This window comes from Athene noctua, chromosome 13, assembly GCF_965140245.1.
Source record: "Athene noctua chromosome 13, bAthNoc1.hap1.1, whole genome shotgun sequence".
In the NCBI taxonomy this organism is placed as follows: Eukaryota; Metazoa; Chordata; class Aves; order Strigiformes; family Strigidae; genus Athene; species Athene noctua.
In genome coordinates, this window is record NC_134049.1 from 21,312,057 (window position 1) to 21,328,353 (window position 16,297).

Below are 16,297 nucleotides of genomic sequence, written 5' to 3' on the forward strand. Positions count from 1 at the left end.
TGGGAGGACGGAGCGCAGCCCGCCGCATTCCCAGCGCCGCTGTTATTTTAACAATACCCCGCTGGCCTGCATGCCGGGGCTAATTTTAACCCTGGAGCCACGCCAAGCTGGCCCTAACTTTCCTCGCTGTGATTTATCCCAGCCATTTCCCTTCGAAAACAAGGCCCCCGTGCCAGCCCTGCTGTCTCCCCAGGCAGCGGCACACTGCCCTGGGGCCTGTCTCTCTGGGCTGGGCAAAGCGGGGCTGGATTTGCCCCTTGGCGGGTTGTTTGGAGAGCAGGAGGGTGGCTGGTGTGAAGCCCCCCTGCCCGGTGCTCAGCCCCCCACCGCCCATGGCTCAGGGGTTTTCGGAAGCTGGCTGGAAGCCGGGGGATGCTCGGATGCAGAGCCTTGCCCGGGATCCTGGAGCAGCTCTGTTTTCCACAGACATCTCTGGGAAGGAGGTGGGTGGTTTTTCTACTGACAATTTTATTGAAAAGGCTGTGGGGCTTTTTTTTTTTCCCTTTTTTTTTTTTCTCCCTTTTCCCAGTCAACAGCCATGCTTGAGAAAGAGATTTCCCTTCGCCTCTGTGCATCTACTTAAAAACTGATTGGTAAAAATGCTGCAGAAACATTTGCAAAAAATGGAAAATATTGAAAATATCTCGTGACAAAAAAAATCACTCTCTTCCAAATAAAGATCTTTTTCTTCTCTTTTTTTCCATCAGAAAAGCTTCTAGTGTGCAAAATGTCGACCGCTTTGATTTCTTCTCGCAGCGGGCTGGGATGCACCCACCTCTCTGCTCCAGGAGGATGGGTTTACAGAAAGCTAAAAATCACTGGGCAGAGATACCAGCACCGTTACCTCCACATCCATCTCTCTTGTGACCCCCCCGTGCCCCCGCCAGACCCGCAGCAGGGCGGGAGGTCCCCAGGGAGAGGTGGCACGGCCAGCCCGTGGGTGAGCCCTTCCCCGCAGGACTGCAGCCTGCCCGCCCAGGAAGGGGGAAGAAAGCCCAAAGGTATTTGGTCACTAGCGTCATGAGTTCCCGTTCATTCTCAGCCCATCACAAACAGGAGGTCTGCAAGGCTGTGGATAGAGAAGTGCGTGATTTCGGCGGGGCAGCAAGCGGAGGCGTTAGAGGTTGTCGTACATGCGTAATGTCTTCTCCAGCTGCTGGCTGACACGCTGGTAGAAGACGATCTGCTCCTTTAAGTAAGACTGCATCATCCTCTTGAAGTCAGCCACGCGCCGCTCGTGGAAGTGGTTCATCTCGGCTTGCAGGGCGAAGCCCACCACGCGGCAGCGCTTGCGGATCCCATCCGCCTCCTCCTGGTCCATCCTGCCCTCGTCGCTCATCCGCTGGCTCTCCTTCACCTTCGCGAAGGCGCCTGGCGAGGCAGGGCGAAGGGTGAGAGGCTGATGGATCTGTGCAACCCTCCGTCCCCCTTCCCCAGCCAGCACTGGTGGGTCCCATCACCCTCTGGGCCAGGGCACCAGCCTGCCCCACAGCCAGAGGCGCAGAGCTGCCCCACGTGAATAAGTGAGGGATCTGCGCGCTCCTGGGCTGTCATCTCCCTGCGCCCATCCCCATCCCTCTCCTCCAGGCAGGGGAAGACCAGGAGCCTTTTCCCTCTGGACTCTGGCCTCCCCAGCTCTTCCTCTGCCCCTGAGGGGAGGGACTATTCTTCCCTGAGTAGTCAGACTCACATTTAGCAGGAGGTTTGGGGGTCTGGGCTGCTGGAGGGGTGCAACTCGAGGCTCAGGATGCAAAGCTAACGTAGGGACATAGGGAATTGTTATCACAGCCAAGCACTCTGGCCAAGCCCTGCAAATGTTCAACGTCACCCTGTGGATGGGGGTCAGGAACAGCCCTGGGAGACCCCAGAGTGGGAAGCAGCGAATCGGGGTGCGGGAAGTGTGTGCAGTGCCAGCTGGAACTCAGCTGGGAAAGCATCTCTCTCTCCCAAAGGTGGCTGTTGCTCTGACACCAGATTTTCCCTCTCCTTCCATTTATTTTTACAGCTCGGTTTCGAAAGAATCCTGCCTGGCTCCAGCCCTGCATTCCTCCCCTCTCATTAGCACAGAGGCTGTTTGCCTGAAAACAGGATCTGGCCTGCAGGGCTTTATTTCCCTCTCCCTGCCCCTTGCCGGGAGCACAGGACCCGGGGTTACGGTGCTCCAGCCTCGCCAGCCCTGCTCCCAGCGGAGAGGAGGAGGAGGAGGAAGAAGCAGAGGTTGGAGGCCAAATCCTGCCTTCCGCTCTGCCCACGCGGCCTCGCTTCCGGACGGGATCCAGCCCCTCTTCACCCGCCGCGGTAAACAACGCGGGAGGGAAAGGCGAGGAAGCGGCCAGGGCCGGATCGCATCCTCCCCTTCCCCCTTTCCCTTCCCAGCCTCCCCCGGGGATGTGGAGCGATGCACGGACACCCGGGATGCTTGGACACAGACAGCCCTGGCTTCGCCCTGGGAAAAACTCCCTGTCCCCCAAAATCCGGGGACACAGGCGCGGGTGTCCCTCCCCACTGCGGGCAGCGGGGCCGGGAGGAGCGTGTGGACTTCAGCCCCACTCCCACACCCGGCTCCCCGGCTGCGTCACACCCCGCTGCCTGGGTGCAAAGGGACACCGAGCCCTGCCTGCCCGCCGCAATCCCGCAGAAAGGGCGGAGTGGACACCTCGCACCCTTCTTATCCTTCCTGACCTCCTCGTGGAGGGAGGATGAGGAGGGACACGCAGTAGTGGGTGGGGATGCGATGCAGCCCCTCAGTCACAAGGCTCTGGGCAGGACCTTGTGATGGCTTCTGCTCCCGGCCTGGGGGGAGCGATGCCTGGCTGACCCCCCTGGCCAGTGCTTTGGGCAGCAGTTGTGGAGTCCACAGCATCACTTGAGGCAAAACCTGATCCTGCACCCAACAGCCCCAGCAGCCTCTCCCAGGCTGGTGTGACCAGGCAGCTGTGCCAGCAGGGACCACGCTGTCTCCCTGGGAGCCACAGGTAGTGGTCCCCATCCTCATCCCCATGCTCATCCCCATCACCGCACAGCACAGCGTTTCCTCGCTGCAGCCCCATCCCGCTCCCACCCATGTGGGGCCATCATGCAGGAGAGGTCATCACCAGGGGAGAAGAAGCCACCCTTACCTTTCTGGAGGTGGATGATGTCTGGGAAGTTGGAGAGGAGCCCTTGGTACAAAGAGAGAGTGTCCAGCATGAGGAACAGGTCATTCTTGGGCTGCTCAGCGAACATCTCCCCCACGGTCTCGTACGTCTTGCCCGTGTGGGAGATGGCGTTGTTGAGGGCATCGGAGCTGTAGGGGGGGTCCATGTGGAAAGAGTGGCTGATGGCTTGGAAGGCATTGCCCAGCTTCTGGAACTCCTTCCGGAAGCCCCCCACGTGCTTGCGCACCAGCTCCGAGGCCACGTTGGTCAGCTGCAGGACACTGTCGTCCATCTTCTTGCTGAAGGCCTTGAAGGCATCCACGCGGTCCTCCACATCCTGCAGGTCCTGGTGCTCCGTGGGGATCTGGATGGTGAGGAGGAAGCTGGCACCCACCATCTCGTCCTTCTCCGCCCGACGTTTGCCCAGCTTCCACTGCTTCTCGTCGCGGCAGCAGAGGAAGTGCTGGAAGCCCTCGTACTGGGAGAGGACGGGGTGACTGGTCATATGGTCCATCCAGAGGATCAGCCGCCGCTTGCGCTTCTCGATGAAGTCCTCCTCAAAGCGCCCGGTGGCCTGCTTCTCGGGCAGGTGGGGCACCGAGATGACCGTGAACTTGTGCAGGAGGCGGTTGTAGAGCCAGTCAAAGTGCTTGTACCGCCGGTAGACGGGCGAGTTGATGTTGCTGGGGGTCAGCTTGTAGGAGATGTAGCTCTTGATGCCCTTGAACTTGGTTTGCTTGGTTGGGTCCTCCACAGAGCAGATGAAGGGGTGGGGGTTCGCCCTCCACTGGGGACCTTTGGAGCCCATCTCGATGGAGTACACCTCGGCGATCTTGGACATGAGGGGCACATCGCCCAGGATGAAGGCTTCCACCCCCGAGCGGACGAAGCAGGAGAAGCGGTTGAGGTTCCTCCCCACCACGCTGCCCCTCTTGGAGGAGCTCATGCTGTCCTGCCTCTCCAGGGCCGGCTTGGGCCGGTACCCGGTGTGCTGGTGGTGGCCATATGCCGCCGGGTACTGCAGGCTGGGCGAAGGGTGCCCGTTGGTGCCTGGCGTGCTCCGGGGCTCCTCCACCACCGTACAAGCATCGTCCCAGTCGTCCCAATCATCATCATCGTCATCCTCAAAACTGCCCTGGTAGGAGATGCCAGGGTTGGGGGGGGCTGTGTAGAAGGAGGAGTCGTGCCCGGGGGACCCGGCCGGGCTGCTGGAGTAGTCCGTGTAGTTGGAGCCCGACCGGGAGCGGAGGATTTCGACGTAGGAGGCAGGGAAGAGGCCGGTCTCCCCGCGGCTGTTTTGGCCTTGTAACCACCCGTCCAGGGAGTTCTCGCTGAAGATGACGAGCTCCTCGTTCTCCTGGATGCTGATCTCCTCTTTGTTTTCGCTCTGGAAGTTGTAAAGCGCTCTGGCTTTCAACGCCATGGCTGGTACTGGGAGGGGGGGACACGACGTAACGCAGTCCCCGCGGCCAAAAAAACCCCTCCCGGCGATACCGCAAGCTCGCTCAGCACCGGGGCCGCCCCGCACTGTGGGAAAAGGCTTGGCTGATTTCTCAGGAAAATAAAAAAAGATGAAGAAGAAATCCCTTACAAGGCGACGGCAAGGTCCGTATGTCCAAGTGACCCCCCCAATCCCAGCACCCCGGTTAAAAACAACATTCCCCGGTCAAGCGAGCGGCGTTTCCCTCGCTCCTACGGGATAAAAACCCCGGCCGGACCGAGAGCCGGGCTCTGCCATGTCCACGCAGGTTTTATGTCGCTGGGACGCTGATCCCACGGTTTCACTTTCCAGGAGGAAAAGATCCGGCTGCCAGCGAGGAAATAAATCCAAAGCGACTTTTCTTGGGGCTCCTGTGGATAAACCACCCCGATTTCCTCCGTCCAGCGGCTGCCAGCTGGTGGGTGCCGGGAAAGCGCCGGGAACCGACCCCAAACCCAGCCCAACCTCCCGTGATCCCGGCCCGGGGATTTTGCAATTCCTTTCCGGGCCGGCTTTCCCGGGGGTTGGTGGAATTTTTCGTTGTTGTTGTTTTTTGTTGTTGTTGTTTTTTCCTTTTTTCCCTGAAATCCGCAAATCTCACGCCGGACGGAGGGAGAGGGCCCCGCGGGCTGGGCAGCACCGGGGCCGGTACCGGGGACAGCCCCCGCCGCAACAGGGGCGCCCGGCGGCTGCCGGTGCCGGTGGCGGAGGGAGGGGGAGCCCGTCCCGCCGCGCCCGGGGCCGGGGAGCCGAGCGCAGCCGCGGCCCGGCCGCGCCTCCCGCCCGTCCCTCCGGGGATCCGGCGGGCCGCCCTCACCGCATGGCCCGGCAGGGGGCCGGAGGGGCCGCCGCTCGCTGCCGCCGCCCGGGCTCGGAGCCCCGGGGCCGCTCTCGGTACCGCCGCCCGGTTCCGGCGTCGGCGCCCGCTGCCGCTGCGCGATGTCGGTGCCGCTGCCCGGTGGCGGTGGCTGTGCCGGTGGCGGTGGCGGGGCTGGCCGCCAGCCTCCCGTGACGCACGGCAGCGCCGAGCTCGCCGGTTCGCAGCTCGGCAGCCGCGGGGAGCGGCGCGGCGGGTCGCACGCCGCCCTCTGCAGGCAGCCGGCCCCGGGGCGCGGATCACGGCCACGGCCCGCGGGGACACGGCTCCCGGCACCGGCTGCTCCCGCGGCCCTGACCGGGAATGGGCCCGGGCGTCCCTGCGGGGGGCGCCCCCTCCGTCCCTGCCGGGGGTGCCCCGTCTAATCCGTCCCTGCCCGCGGTCGTGTCCCCCCCTCGCCCTGTGTGTCCCCTCCGTCCCTGCCCGCGATGTGCCCCACGCCCGTGCCCGGTCACGGCCCCGAGTGTCCCCGCCCGGTTCCCGGCTCCCGGTTCCCGGCGGGGGGTGGAGGGGAGGCTGCCGCTGCCCGGGGGTGGGGGTGTGGGAGGGGGGCACGGAGCCTCCGCGCCGCCAGGGGGTGCTGCGTGGCGGCCGCGGGAGGCCCGCGCCCCGGCCGGGCGGAAGTACGTCACGGCGCGCGGCCGCCGGGCGGGCGTTGCCATGGAGGAGCTGAGCGCGGCCCTGGCGGCCGGCGTGGCCCTGGCGGCGCCCAACAGCCCGGCGGCCCCGCACCCCCGCCTGGCCGCCTACAAAGCCCGCGGCGGCCCGGGGCAGGCCGAGCGCCGCCAGCGCCTCCTCCGCCTCCAGAGAGAGTGAGTGCCGCCGCGGGAGGCCCGGGCGGGGGGCGCCGCTGGGGGCGGGCAGGCCCGTGCTGGGCCCGCCGGGCGGCCTGAGCTGTGCAGAGGGAGCGGGGCGGGGGGTGGCCTGTCTCCCGCAGAGGGTCAGCCGGGCCGCTTCCTCCCTCCCCAGGAGGCGGCTGGACTACGTGAACCATGCCAGGAGGCTGGCGGAGGACGACTGGGCAGGGGTGGAGAGCGAGGACGAGGACAAGGAGGGGGAAGATGAAGAAGAGGAGATGGACGTGGATGCTGGCAAGAAGTTGCCCAAGCGCTACGCCAACCAGGTGAGGAACTGCCTGCCCCTGCCTGCCTCCCCGCGATGGGGTGCGAGTGTGAACACAGAGCAGGGTGTGAGGCGGTGAGGCAGGGCATGGTGAGCGGCCATGGTGATGGCAGCGTCAGGGCTGAGAATAACGTGTCTTGCCTGGCCGGGTGCTCAGAGGGAAACCGTGCCTCGGTTCTGCCTCTGAGGCATGCTGCATTCAAAGGAGGGCAGGTGGAGGTATCTGGGTTGCCTGTCTGCTTTGGGAGAGTTTAGCTCAGCTAGCAGTGTTTCTGTTCTGTTGTGCAACAGTCAGTTAAAGGCTTCTATCTCTTCCTCATGTCCGGGGCACCAGGAAAGGAGGGAAACCTCAGCTGATGGGTTTTATCAGCCTTGGCTGCCATATTGGTCCAAAAAGACCTACTGCCTTTCAGGTGATCACAGTGAGACAGGCTCTGAAGAGGTCAACTTGTCTGGGCTCTTTGCTCCTGGTATTTAGGAATCACTAAGCTCTGACATGTCTTTATAAATAAATTTAAATTGCTGGAATGAGGACCAAGGTACAGGGTGCCCAATTGAGGACTGTGAGCCTGTACTGTGGCCTGAAGCTTAGGCAGCAACTGGGAAGCAAGAGAAGGACTTGGGGGTGACTGTTATGTAGGCTAGTGAGAGAGAGGGAGGGAGCCCCTTTGGTGCTGTAATGCAGGGTGACAAGCAATGCAAGTTGCTTCTGAAGCACCCAGTGTAGCAGTTGAAGCCAAGTCAAAACTTTCTTGCTTTATCCTTGAGCTGTGAGCTTTCCATAACTTTAGGAGAGTTGTTACTAACTGATTGGGGTTTTTTCTGGATTTCTCTGTAGCTGATGCTGTCAGAATGGCTGGTCGATGTCCCCTTGGATCTGGAGCAGGAGTGGGTTGTAGTGGTGTGTCCCGTCGGGAAAAGGGCGCTAGTTGTGGCGTCCAGGGTAAGTGGGAGCAGTGGTGATGTTTCACCATCTGGATAAGGACCTATACCTGTTTCCCACCCAACATAGGACTGACCTGTATGTCTGGCTTGACTTTTTTTTTACTTTTTTCCGTCTCCCGTTTCCTCACAGGGCACAACAGCAGCTTACACCAAAAGCGGCTTCTGTGTCAACAGGTTCCCATCCCTGCTGCCGGGAGGGAACCGGCACAATTCAACAAGCGAGAAAGGTAACAGTGTGAGGAGGCATTTGGGATAGAGAGGGGGGAATACCTGCGAGTGTGTGCACTGGCAGTCTGGGTGCTGCTCCTCCAGCTCCCCAGAGCTGTGCCCTTTTCTGTTGCCGGGGGTAGTCAGCATCAGGCCTGTTCGTGTATCTCTGGAGATAACTAGATGTGAACAACATCAGATACCTCTATGCTAGGTAAGAGCACCTGCCTGGTTAACTGACACTCTTAAACATCAGCATGCTCTTTGTCTTCCGACAGAGAGCTGTGTATGGTGTGTTTTTATTTAATACCTCTTGTAGTTGCTTTCTTGCCCTGAGGAGGGGTTCCTGTTTGATAAATGCCATTTTCTGAAATGTGCCTTTGCTTGCTGTGCCTCTGGCTGGTGCCTTTGTAGCCTTGTTGAACTCCCCATTTGTGGTCGCAGCTTCTATTAGCAGAAGGGGATCTCTCTGCACCTCACAGCCTTACATCAGGGCAGGGTTAATGCAGGAGAGATTTGATCTGGTGTTTGCCTGTTGGGTTAGGCAGTCTCCAGAGCATGTCTGGACCTCCCTGTGTTTGTGTGTGCAGTGTACTGCATCTTGGACTGCATCTACAACGAGGCAAAGCAGACGTACTATATCCTCGATGTGATGTGCTGGAGAGGACACCCTGTTTACGACTGCCAGGTACGGAGTCCCTGCCCTGCCCTGCCTTCCCTTTTTTTCCCTGCTCTGTGACATAGCCCGCTGTGCAGTAGGCTGGGTATTTCATCTAAGCACCAGCATCTTCACAGCTTATGGGCTGCCAGTGACCGAAATAATCGGGTACATCTTTTGGAGGTATTGGGGGAAGTAACAGAGTTCGGGGTGCTGGCTGGTTCTTCAGGTGAAGCTGAGTTTGTAAATCCCCTGGGCAAATACAGAGGAATGGAGACACTCGGCAGGTGCTGACTGGTGATGTGTGGTGGATAGTCATTAAGTCTCTGTCTCCTTTCACAGACTGACTTCAGATTCTTCTGGCTTTACTCAAAGATCCAAGAGGAGGAAGGGCTGGGAGAGAAAAGCAGGATTAATCCAGTAAGTTCTTTTGTACTGAGAGGAAGAGGAGGAGGATGGAGCGGTAGGATCTCCTGTTCAGCAGGCTTCAGAAGTTTTTTTTCAAAATGGAAGCTTCCTCCTCCCCGCCCCTCACAGATCAGGCTTCAAAGTGTACTGACAAAATGGGATGCCACATTCAGGATGTAAATAGAACCACTGAATATTGTAAATGAATGTGGTTTTTTCTCCCCAGCCAAAGTGCTGAGGGAGATCAGACTGCAGGGTATCAGCTAACTTCCATGCCGTTTTTAGATTTCCCTTGAAACAGAATGGAAAGCCTGTGTGGTTTCTACAGGGGCAGTGTTGGTCAGCAGCCTGACTACAATGGGATTTATTCCTGCGTAGTCTTGTGGAACTTGCAAGGCAAGAGAAAAGGCTCATAAAGTTTTAGCCTTCCCTCCTGCTTAAACTAATCCTTGAAGTTGTCGGGATGGATGCCGGATTGCCACCCGGAGTCTCTGCTGAGCAAGAATAAAAGATTTTCCTTTGAAGGCTTACACATAGAGGTCAGGCTTAGAACCCACAGCAGTTGGAAAGTGGTGTTTGGGGACAGGCCTAAGAGATTTGGGAGCCTGGCTTATGGAGCACAATTTGCAAAGCAGGACTCAATGGCTGTGCACCCCCCATGCGTGCTCAGATGCAGGAAAGCAGAGCAGCTCCTGTGGGGTTGAACAGATCAGTCACAAACTGGGATGACCGCTCCTGTGTCAGCGGTGAAGATATCTGTAATCTGAGAACATCCTGTTCTGACTCCAAGGGGAATATCCAGAAAACAGCTACCTAATGAATGAGAGGGTCGTTTCAGCTTTCATTTCCTGGGTGGAAAGATTTGCTTGGCTGAGCCAGCAGCCTGGAGCAGACGTCTGTCTGCTATGCATCCTGCCCAGAGGCCATCATTTTCTATTTTGGTTAAAAGAGCATCTCAGGGTCAGCACTCCTGAAAAGTCCTTCCTGCACTCTTAGATGCTTGGAAGAAAGGTAACGGGAGTGTATGGGAGCCATCCGCATCTCTCATTTAATGCCAGAGAGGGAGAAAGAAAATAAAATACCTGAAATAGATCATTCTAGGCACTCTAGATTTTATGCTGTCTGGGCATCGTGGTAGCAAGCCATTGGTGGTCTTTTAAAGGTCATCTTCTGTTCCTGGAATGAGATTTGTGAAGTTGCAGCAGTGTACGTGCTTTACCCAGCATTGCTGGGGAGATGGTGGGGTTACCTGGTGACCATTCCCACCCTGTCCTCGCTGGTGACTGGAGTGATTTTTTTGTAGGTTTTCATGCAGGCGCTCCCAGTAACTCCAGCGGGATATGATTGGCACTGATGGACAGCTTGGTCCTATTGGTTTGTCTCTAGGTGGGGACTTTGCTTTTCAGAATTGCTCTTCTGAATCGCATCAGAGCTTTGTCTGTCCCAGTAACCTGTAGTGATCAGAGAGACCGGTTGCTGTGGGAAGAGTAAGAAATTGGGGACAGCTATTCCATTCCCTCAGACTTCATCCGCCAGTGGATGTACCCAGATCATGGAGCTCATGGCACCAGGGAACCTGCCCTTCAGGAGCTGGGGCCATCCTTTTTTGAGCTTATTTGTGCATTTGGGCCTCTGATACCCCGTGGCCGGAAGGCTTAATGTGGTCCCTGCTTGAAATCTCTCTGGTTACTTCATCTGACGCCTGTCCCTCACCCTTTCCCTCTCATGCTGGATCTTGCACTGGGGGAAATCCTTCTTAGCTGCCTCCACGCCAGTGCTTGCTTCAGTGACTTGTTCTGCTTTAGGCCATGCAGTTGTCTCTTCTAACCCTCTCTTACTCTTTCAGTTCAAATTTGTGGGCCTGCAGAACTTCCCCTGCTCCTCGGACAGTCTGTGTAAGGTACTGGCTATGGACTTCCCCTTCGAGGTGAGAACACGCAGCCGGGGGGGGGGCCTGAACCTGAGCCTTAGGGACAGCCCCGCCGCGCATGTGCTGGTGCTTGGGGAGAGGCGCATCCCCTCCGCCTGGAAGGGTGCAGGAAGCCGGCCGAGCTGCGCTGCTGTTCCCCTGCACTGGGGGATGGATGGATGCCTTTGATGCACGCAGCTGATCTGTTGCCCTGTCACCAGCTGGAGGCTGTGTCCACCCAAACTAATTAGCAAAAGTTAAACCACAGCATTTTGGGCTGCCTTTACTGCCGTTGGCTGTGGTCTGAAAGAGCCCTTGTGAAGGACGGGGTTGATGCAGACACCCAGACGACCTGCAGAAGCAGCTTATCTCGCGTTCCTCTGGCAGCATGGGGGCCAGCTGACCTTTTTGGGGTCCCAGCTGGTACCGCCTGCTGCCCTGGGGGGGTCACATGAGCACAGGCACGAGGATCTCTGCGGTGTGCTGCCTTACGCAGTGGTGTTTCTCAAGAGGTCTGTGGGGTGGGCAGAGTGGTACCTTTCCCTGGGCTCTGTCACCGGCGCTGTGTTTCCTTAGGCTTGCTACCTCCATCTGTGTGTAAGGCACCCAGCTATCTTGTGTCTTGTGGGGAGGAAGGGGTGGTGGTAAACTCCTGGTTGGGTTTTGAGGGGTTCGGGTGTTTGTGATGGCCGCCTGGGAACTACTGGGGGCAGATGGCTGTGGCAGGAATGGCTGGGAGGGGCTCAGATGAGTCTGTCCTCCTGCTGTATTACTACTGGATCTTGCGGAGGGGATGGTGCAAGCTCTGCTTTTTGCTTTGGTACAGAACCAGCAGCTTCCTGCCTTTGGCTCCCTCTGCTCCTGGCACTCTCTGAGGTGGCTGTTCCCCCAGCCAGGGCACCTGCACCATCATCTTTAGGAGTGGGTGCTGATGTACTGTAGTGGGTGCTGTTGTGCTGTCGAGGCCTCTGCTGACCTGCGGGAGAAGGGCAGGACAGGCAAATCGATGTGCTGCCCAGTTCAGCTCTGCAGGGCTGCAAACAGCGAGTCGAGGCCCTCCTAAAAACAGCTCAGGCTGCTTTTGACTTCCCTGGCTGACCTGGCACTGAAGCAGGAGAGGATGGAGGAGGCGATGGCATTCCAGCACAGTGTCAGTGACAAACATCTGGGAGCTAGAAGCTCCTCCAGTGCAGCAGTTCTTGTGGAGTGCACACACTCAGCCCTAGATTGGGAGCAGCCTCTACAGAGATCACTTGTCCCACTAAGCCAAAAGCCACATGGATTTGACCGTGTCTCTCGTGCTCTCCTGGCCCAAGTTAGCGGTTAACGGAAGTGCAGGTTTAAATTTAAGGGACGCTGATTTGGCTGTGAGGGCTGACTTGGCCTTCTGCATGTCAAAGCCAGGACAGGAAGATTTGGAAATTAGATTTGGAAAGCCCCAGCCTCTTGCTGGTCTTGCCAGACTGTGCTCTGAACACAGATTGGGGAATGTTGAGAAGCCGTCCCAGGTCTCCTACAGCTGGCTTGCTCAATTACAAATGTTCTGAGTGCCTCTGTAGAAACAGTCGTTCCCGTCTTTACTGAAGAAAGTTTCATTCCTTCCCGAGGCATCTGCTCCCATGGGAAAAGGCTGTGTTGAGTATTGCCCCACTGCGGTCAGAGCAGAAAACTTTCAGCCCGTGAAGGGGACCGTTGTGAAATGCCGTGGGAGGGAGACAGAGTTGATCAGGCTCTCCCTTGTAATCCAGTTGTGATTTTCCCCCCAGGTTCTCTGGTCAATACATCGGGGTGCGGCCCCAGCAAGTGAAACATGGTGTAATTTGGCTCAAAGCAGCCGGTAACCCCAGAGAAACCCGCGGTGCCTCTTCCAGGAACGCCGGGAACCCTGGTTCTCTTCGTGATGTGCCACAAGAGGGAGCCCAAGAAATACCCATAAATAGCTTCCACCAACGCCACATAACGAAATAAACTTTGCAGAAGGCCAAGTGCAGCCTTGCTATAGATAGTGCAGTATAATAGAGGACTTCTTATGCCTGGGCCCAGCATCTTGTGATCCTGACAAGGATCAGGCAGCAGAGGTGGTCAGTGCTTTCAGACCTGGGTTTTCAGAGTTAATCTGTAACCTTAGAGTTAGGACCTCAACCGCTACATTACGTGAAAATTTTTTCCACTAAATTCGGTGGACTTTGGATCAGTTGACTGGCACTGAATTTGAAGTGGGTTTTGGATCTTAAGAGCTACTGTCCTACCGACAGATCTGAGTAAAACAACGTCTGGGTTTTCACAAAGGCAGAGGGAGCCAAAGTCCCTGAGAAACCCCAGTGTGAAGGAATGGGAGCACTGGTAAGCACCTAAAATCTGAAAAGCATGGCTGTGAGACGTGAAATCCTGTCAGGCCAGTTCCTCATCAGGTTTGGCCATTTAGGAACAGTGTTGGCCCTTTATTCTGATGTGGCTGCTGTCAGTGTGGTGACTCAGGGCACGGACCTGGCCAACAAATTAAATAAACTGGAAGGAATATGGGAGTAACTTAAGAGAAATCAGGGGAAGGAAGAACATGATCTAACTCTCCACCAGGCCGAACTCCTTTGAATTCTCCAGCTTGGGGAAGATCTTTGGAACAGTCTGGGAGGCAGAAGCCTTTCCAGGCTCTGATCCTTACCAAAACATTCCTGTGGGTACCGGAGAATCCCCGTTACTCACCAAGTGCCGTGTACCCGCAGGAATGGGCAGGATGTGCAGGCGTGGTGCTGGGGTGCCGCAGAATCTGGCTCTTCCCAAGTCTTCCCAGGAGGCAGGGGGAGGGAAAAGCTTTGTACTTTAGATATCCAGAGGATTACACAAGCTCATCGTGATGTTTACTGTTCTGGTTTTATGGTTTCCTAGCACAGGAATCCCCCCTTTTCTGGGATTATTTTGCAAGATCTTAACAGTGACTGAAAATTATGGAGAGGGTAGTGCAAGAAGCTCTACCCGCTCTGCTGGAGGTCGGCATCCGTGGTGCAGGGATGGATGTACGCTGCTTTTTGCTCAGCCCGTCTCACAGTCCAGCACGGAAGCAGAAATCACCTCCCTCCGCTTGGTTCACCAATGCCTCAGCTCACTGCTGATATACGTGCTGTTCTGCCATACATATTCTGGGGACTGTAAGCTTAGGGAGGGGCCTGGGAGCAATTCAGCCCGAGGTGGGCTCTTTTTCTCATCTTTTCTGCCCACTCAGCCACTCTTACTTGTAGCCAAATGGCCTTTTAAGAGCTTGCAAGGCAGAGCTCAGAGGAGCACCACCTCCAGCGTTAGTCAGCCTGACGGCAGGATCTAACCTTGCAGAGTGCACCCCTGGGAAGCACAGGAAGAGGGGGATGAAAATCCCTGAGCATGGTGGGGGAGCGGGGAAAACGTCAGCCAGCTGCAGTGTTGCAGAGTGTGGAAATAGTAGCACAAGAGTTAGGTCCTAAACCTTCAAGAGTCCTGAGTGCCCTTAACTGTCATTGATTGCTGGAGAAGTTCTCTCTTGGGAAACATGAAGAATTTATTTTGCATAAGCCAGCTGAAAGAGCTGTAGCAGCGTTGCGAATCAGGGCTCCTTGGCGTCATGCGCTCTGACTAATTACTCTCCAAATGTATTATTTAAAATAACCTTAATCCAGTAAAGTGGGCTTTTTGTGTGCTGCCTTATTCAGAAACCTGATGGCTTTTCTGCGGAATGGGATCATAGCAACCAGAGGAAAAGCGCCGGTCCGTGCTGACATCAGGCTGAAATTGTTTGCCTTTGACGATTTAAAGCCATCGGGCCGTCGCTGGGCTTGCGCTGATCCTTCAGGGCAGGAGCTCTGCAGGTTTCTTCTTTCCCTTCCGCTCTTTATTGCGCTGCTTGAGGAAAAATGATCCAGCTGGCAGATTTGGCCTGTGAATGGAGAGCGGTGCTGTTGTCTTGGCGCTCTGTCATCCACCTGCAAAAGCCTCCAGCTCTGGCCTTTCATTCATTCTCTCCTCTTCACAGGTTGATGGACTTCTCTTCTATCACAAGCAAACCCACTATACCCCTGGCAGCACCCCGCTGGTGGGCTGGCTCCGGCCTTACATGGTACCCGAAATCCTCGGGCTCGCCGTGCCTGCGACTGTGCTCACTGCCAAACCAGACTACGCTGGGCGTCAGCTCCAGCAGATCATTGAGAGCAAGAAGAGTAAAAAGCTGGCAGCAGAAAAGGGTCACTCGAGCAGCACGGCGGCTGCGAGGAATGGACATTATGAGCTGGAACACTTGTCTACCCCTCAGCCAGCAAACTCTCTGGAGGACCAGGATGAAGCAGTGAGCCAGATGGAGAATTAGGCTGCTGGGACAGACTGGTTGGGTAAGGAGAAAGCAGAAGGTTCCCCGCTTCTCACTCACTCATGCTCCCTGAGATGGGAGCAAAGGTTATAAAATAGGATGATTTTGTTCAAAGGGCAACGGAAGTGGAATATTTTGCTCCAAGTGCTGCTGGATTTTTTTTTTTTTTTTTTTTTTTTTTTTTTTGCCAAGGCTTTTGTGAGGCCTTAACAGGATTGTCAGGTTCTTTGCTAAGGCAGTTGTGTGTTGGGAAATGGAATGATCTGTCCCCACACTGCAGGGTTCCTGGTTCAGCTCCTGACCCTGCTTCTGGTAAAGCCTCTGGCAAATCTCCAGCATAGGAACAGTGTTCAGACCTCCGAGGTGCAGCTGCTGCTTGTAACCCCAGCCCCGACAGCAGCCCCACCTCCCCAGCCCTGGAAATCGGGGCGTTTCAGCCTTTGATCCAGCTGTTTACCAAGGCCTTCTCAATGAAAGTTTTGTGGTCAGTCTGCTTCTAGTAACAAAAAGTTTGCAGCAGGCTGCTGTAAATCTAAAGGCTGGGCTTTCCACACCCACATGTTACTAGGAAAAGCTAAATTTCCTTGCATCGCAGCAGGGCCTGCCTCCCAGCACAGCTTTGTGCGGCGCGAGCACGGCAGAAGCCTGTACTCGAGGCTTTTCTCAGTAGGGGGAGGAAGGAACGGTTTCGCTCTGAAAAACGCTAGCATTGATTGTGCCAAATAAAAGGTTTCTCAGAAAGACAAATTCTTGAGCGTCTTCCTGCTACCTAAGGGTGGATGCGTGCTGTGACTCCCAAATAGGGATTGAAAAATCGCTTGCGGCGCTAACTGGAGCAGAGGAAATGCTTGTGTGGGTTTGATTCTCTGCACACCGAGGTGCTTCAGCCCCTCCCTCCCCACTGCTGCCCCTCTTACCCTAGCCCAAGCCCGCTTTGCGAGCACCGACTGCTGCCTTTCCCCAGCTTTAGTGGGGATGAAACGATTGTACTCGCTGTCCCCAGGTTGTTTTCCAGAGGGAGATTAAAAGGCCAGAGCAGGACAGCTCTTGTGATGGAGGGGGAGATGAACTACCAGGGTAAAGGTGGCGCTGGGGAGTCTCCTCCCAGCAGTCTGAAAATGCCCCCGGAGGAGGGCCTGTATCCAGGAGGAGATACCGAGAGCAGGGATGGCTGCCTGCTGATAGCGGGGGCACTTGTATCCTGCGCTCGCACCCCCCATTTTT

The 16,297-nt window shown here is 56.7% G+C and overlaps 2 protein-coding genes across 4 annotated transcripts; one reads left to right on the forward strand and one right to left on the reverse strand.

Annotated features, from left to right (window-relative positions):
* Positions 1-466: 466 nt before the first annotated feature.
* SNX33 (sorting nexin 33) lies at positions 467-4,567 on the reverse strand. 2 transcript variants are annotated; one of them, XM_074916643.1, is made up of 3 exons: positions 3,386-4,567; positions 3,120-3,163; positions 467-1,371 (listed from the first exon to the last, which is right to left on the reverse strand). In XM_074916643.1, exons 1-3 carry the CDS (start codon positions 4,558-4,560, stop codon positions 1,118-1,120), a joined length of 1,473 nt encoding a protein of 490 aa, XP_074772744.1. In that variant the 5' UTR covers positions 4,561-4,567; the 3' UTR covers positions 467-1,117. The 2 variants fall into 2 exon arrangements, with proteins under 2 accessions (XP_074772744.1, XP_074772742.1); XM_074916641.1 differs by having other exon boundaries at positions 3,120-4,567.
* Positions 4,568-4,630: 63 nt separating this feature from the next.
* Positions 4,631-15,914, forward strand: SNUPN (snurportin 1). Of its 2 annotated transcripts, XM_074916645.1 has the most exons (9): positions 4,631-4,742; positions 4,930-5,035; positions 6,464-6,617; positions 7,455-7,559; positions 7,692-7,788; positions 8,359-8,456; positions 8,769-8,846; positions 10,681-10,761; positions 14,744-15,914. In XM_074916645.1, exons 1-9 carry the CDS (start codon positions 4,709-4,711, stop codon positions 15,071-15,073), a joined length of 1,083 nt encoding a protein of 360 aa, XP_074772746.1. In that variant the 5' UTR covers positions 4,631-4,708; the 3' UTR covers positions 15,074-15,914. The 2 variants fall into 2 exon arrangements, with proteins under 2 accessions (XP_074772746.1, XP_074772745.1); XM_074916644.1 differs by lacking the exons at positions 4,631-4,742; positions 4,930-5,035 and adding an exon at positions 6,125-6,306 and having other exon boundaries at positions 14,744-15,910.
* Positions 15,915-16,297: the final 383 nt, after the last annotated feature.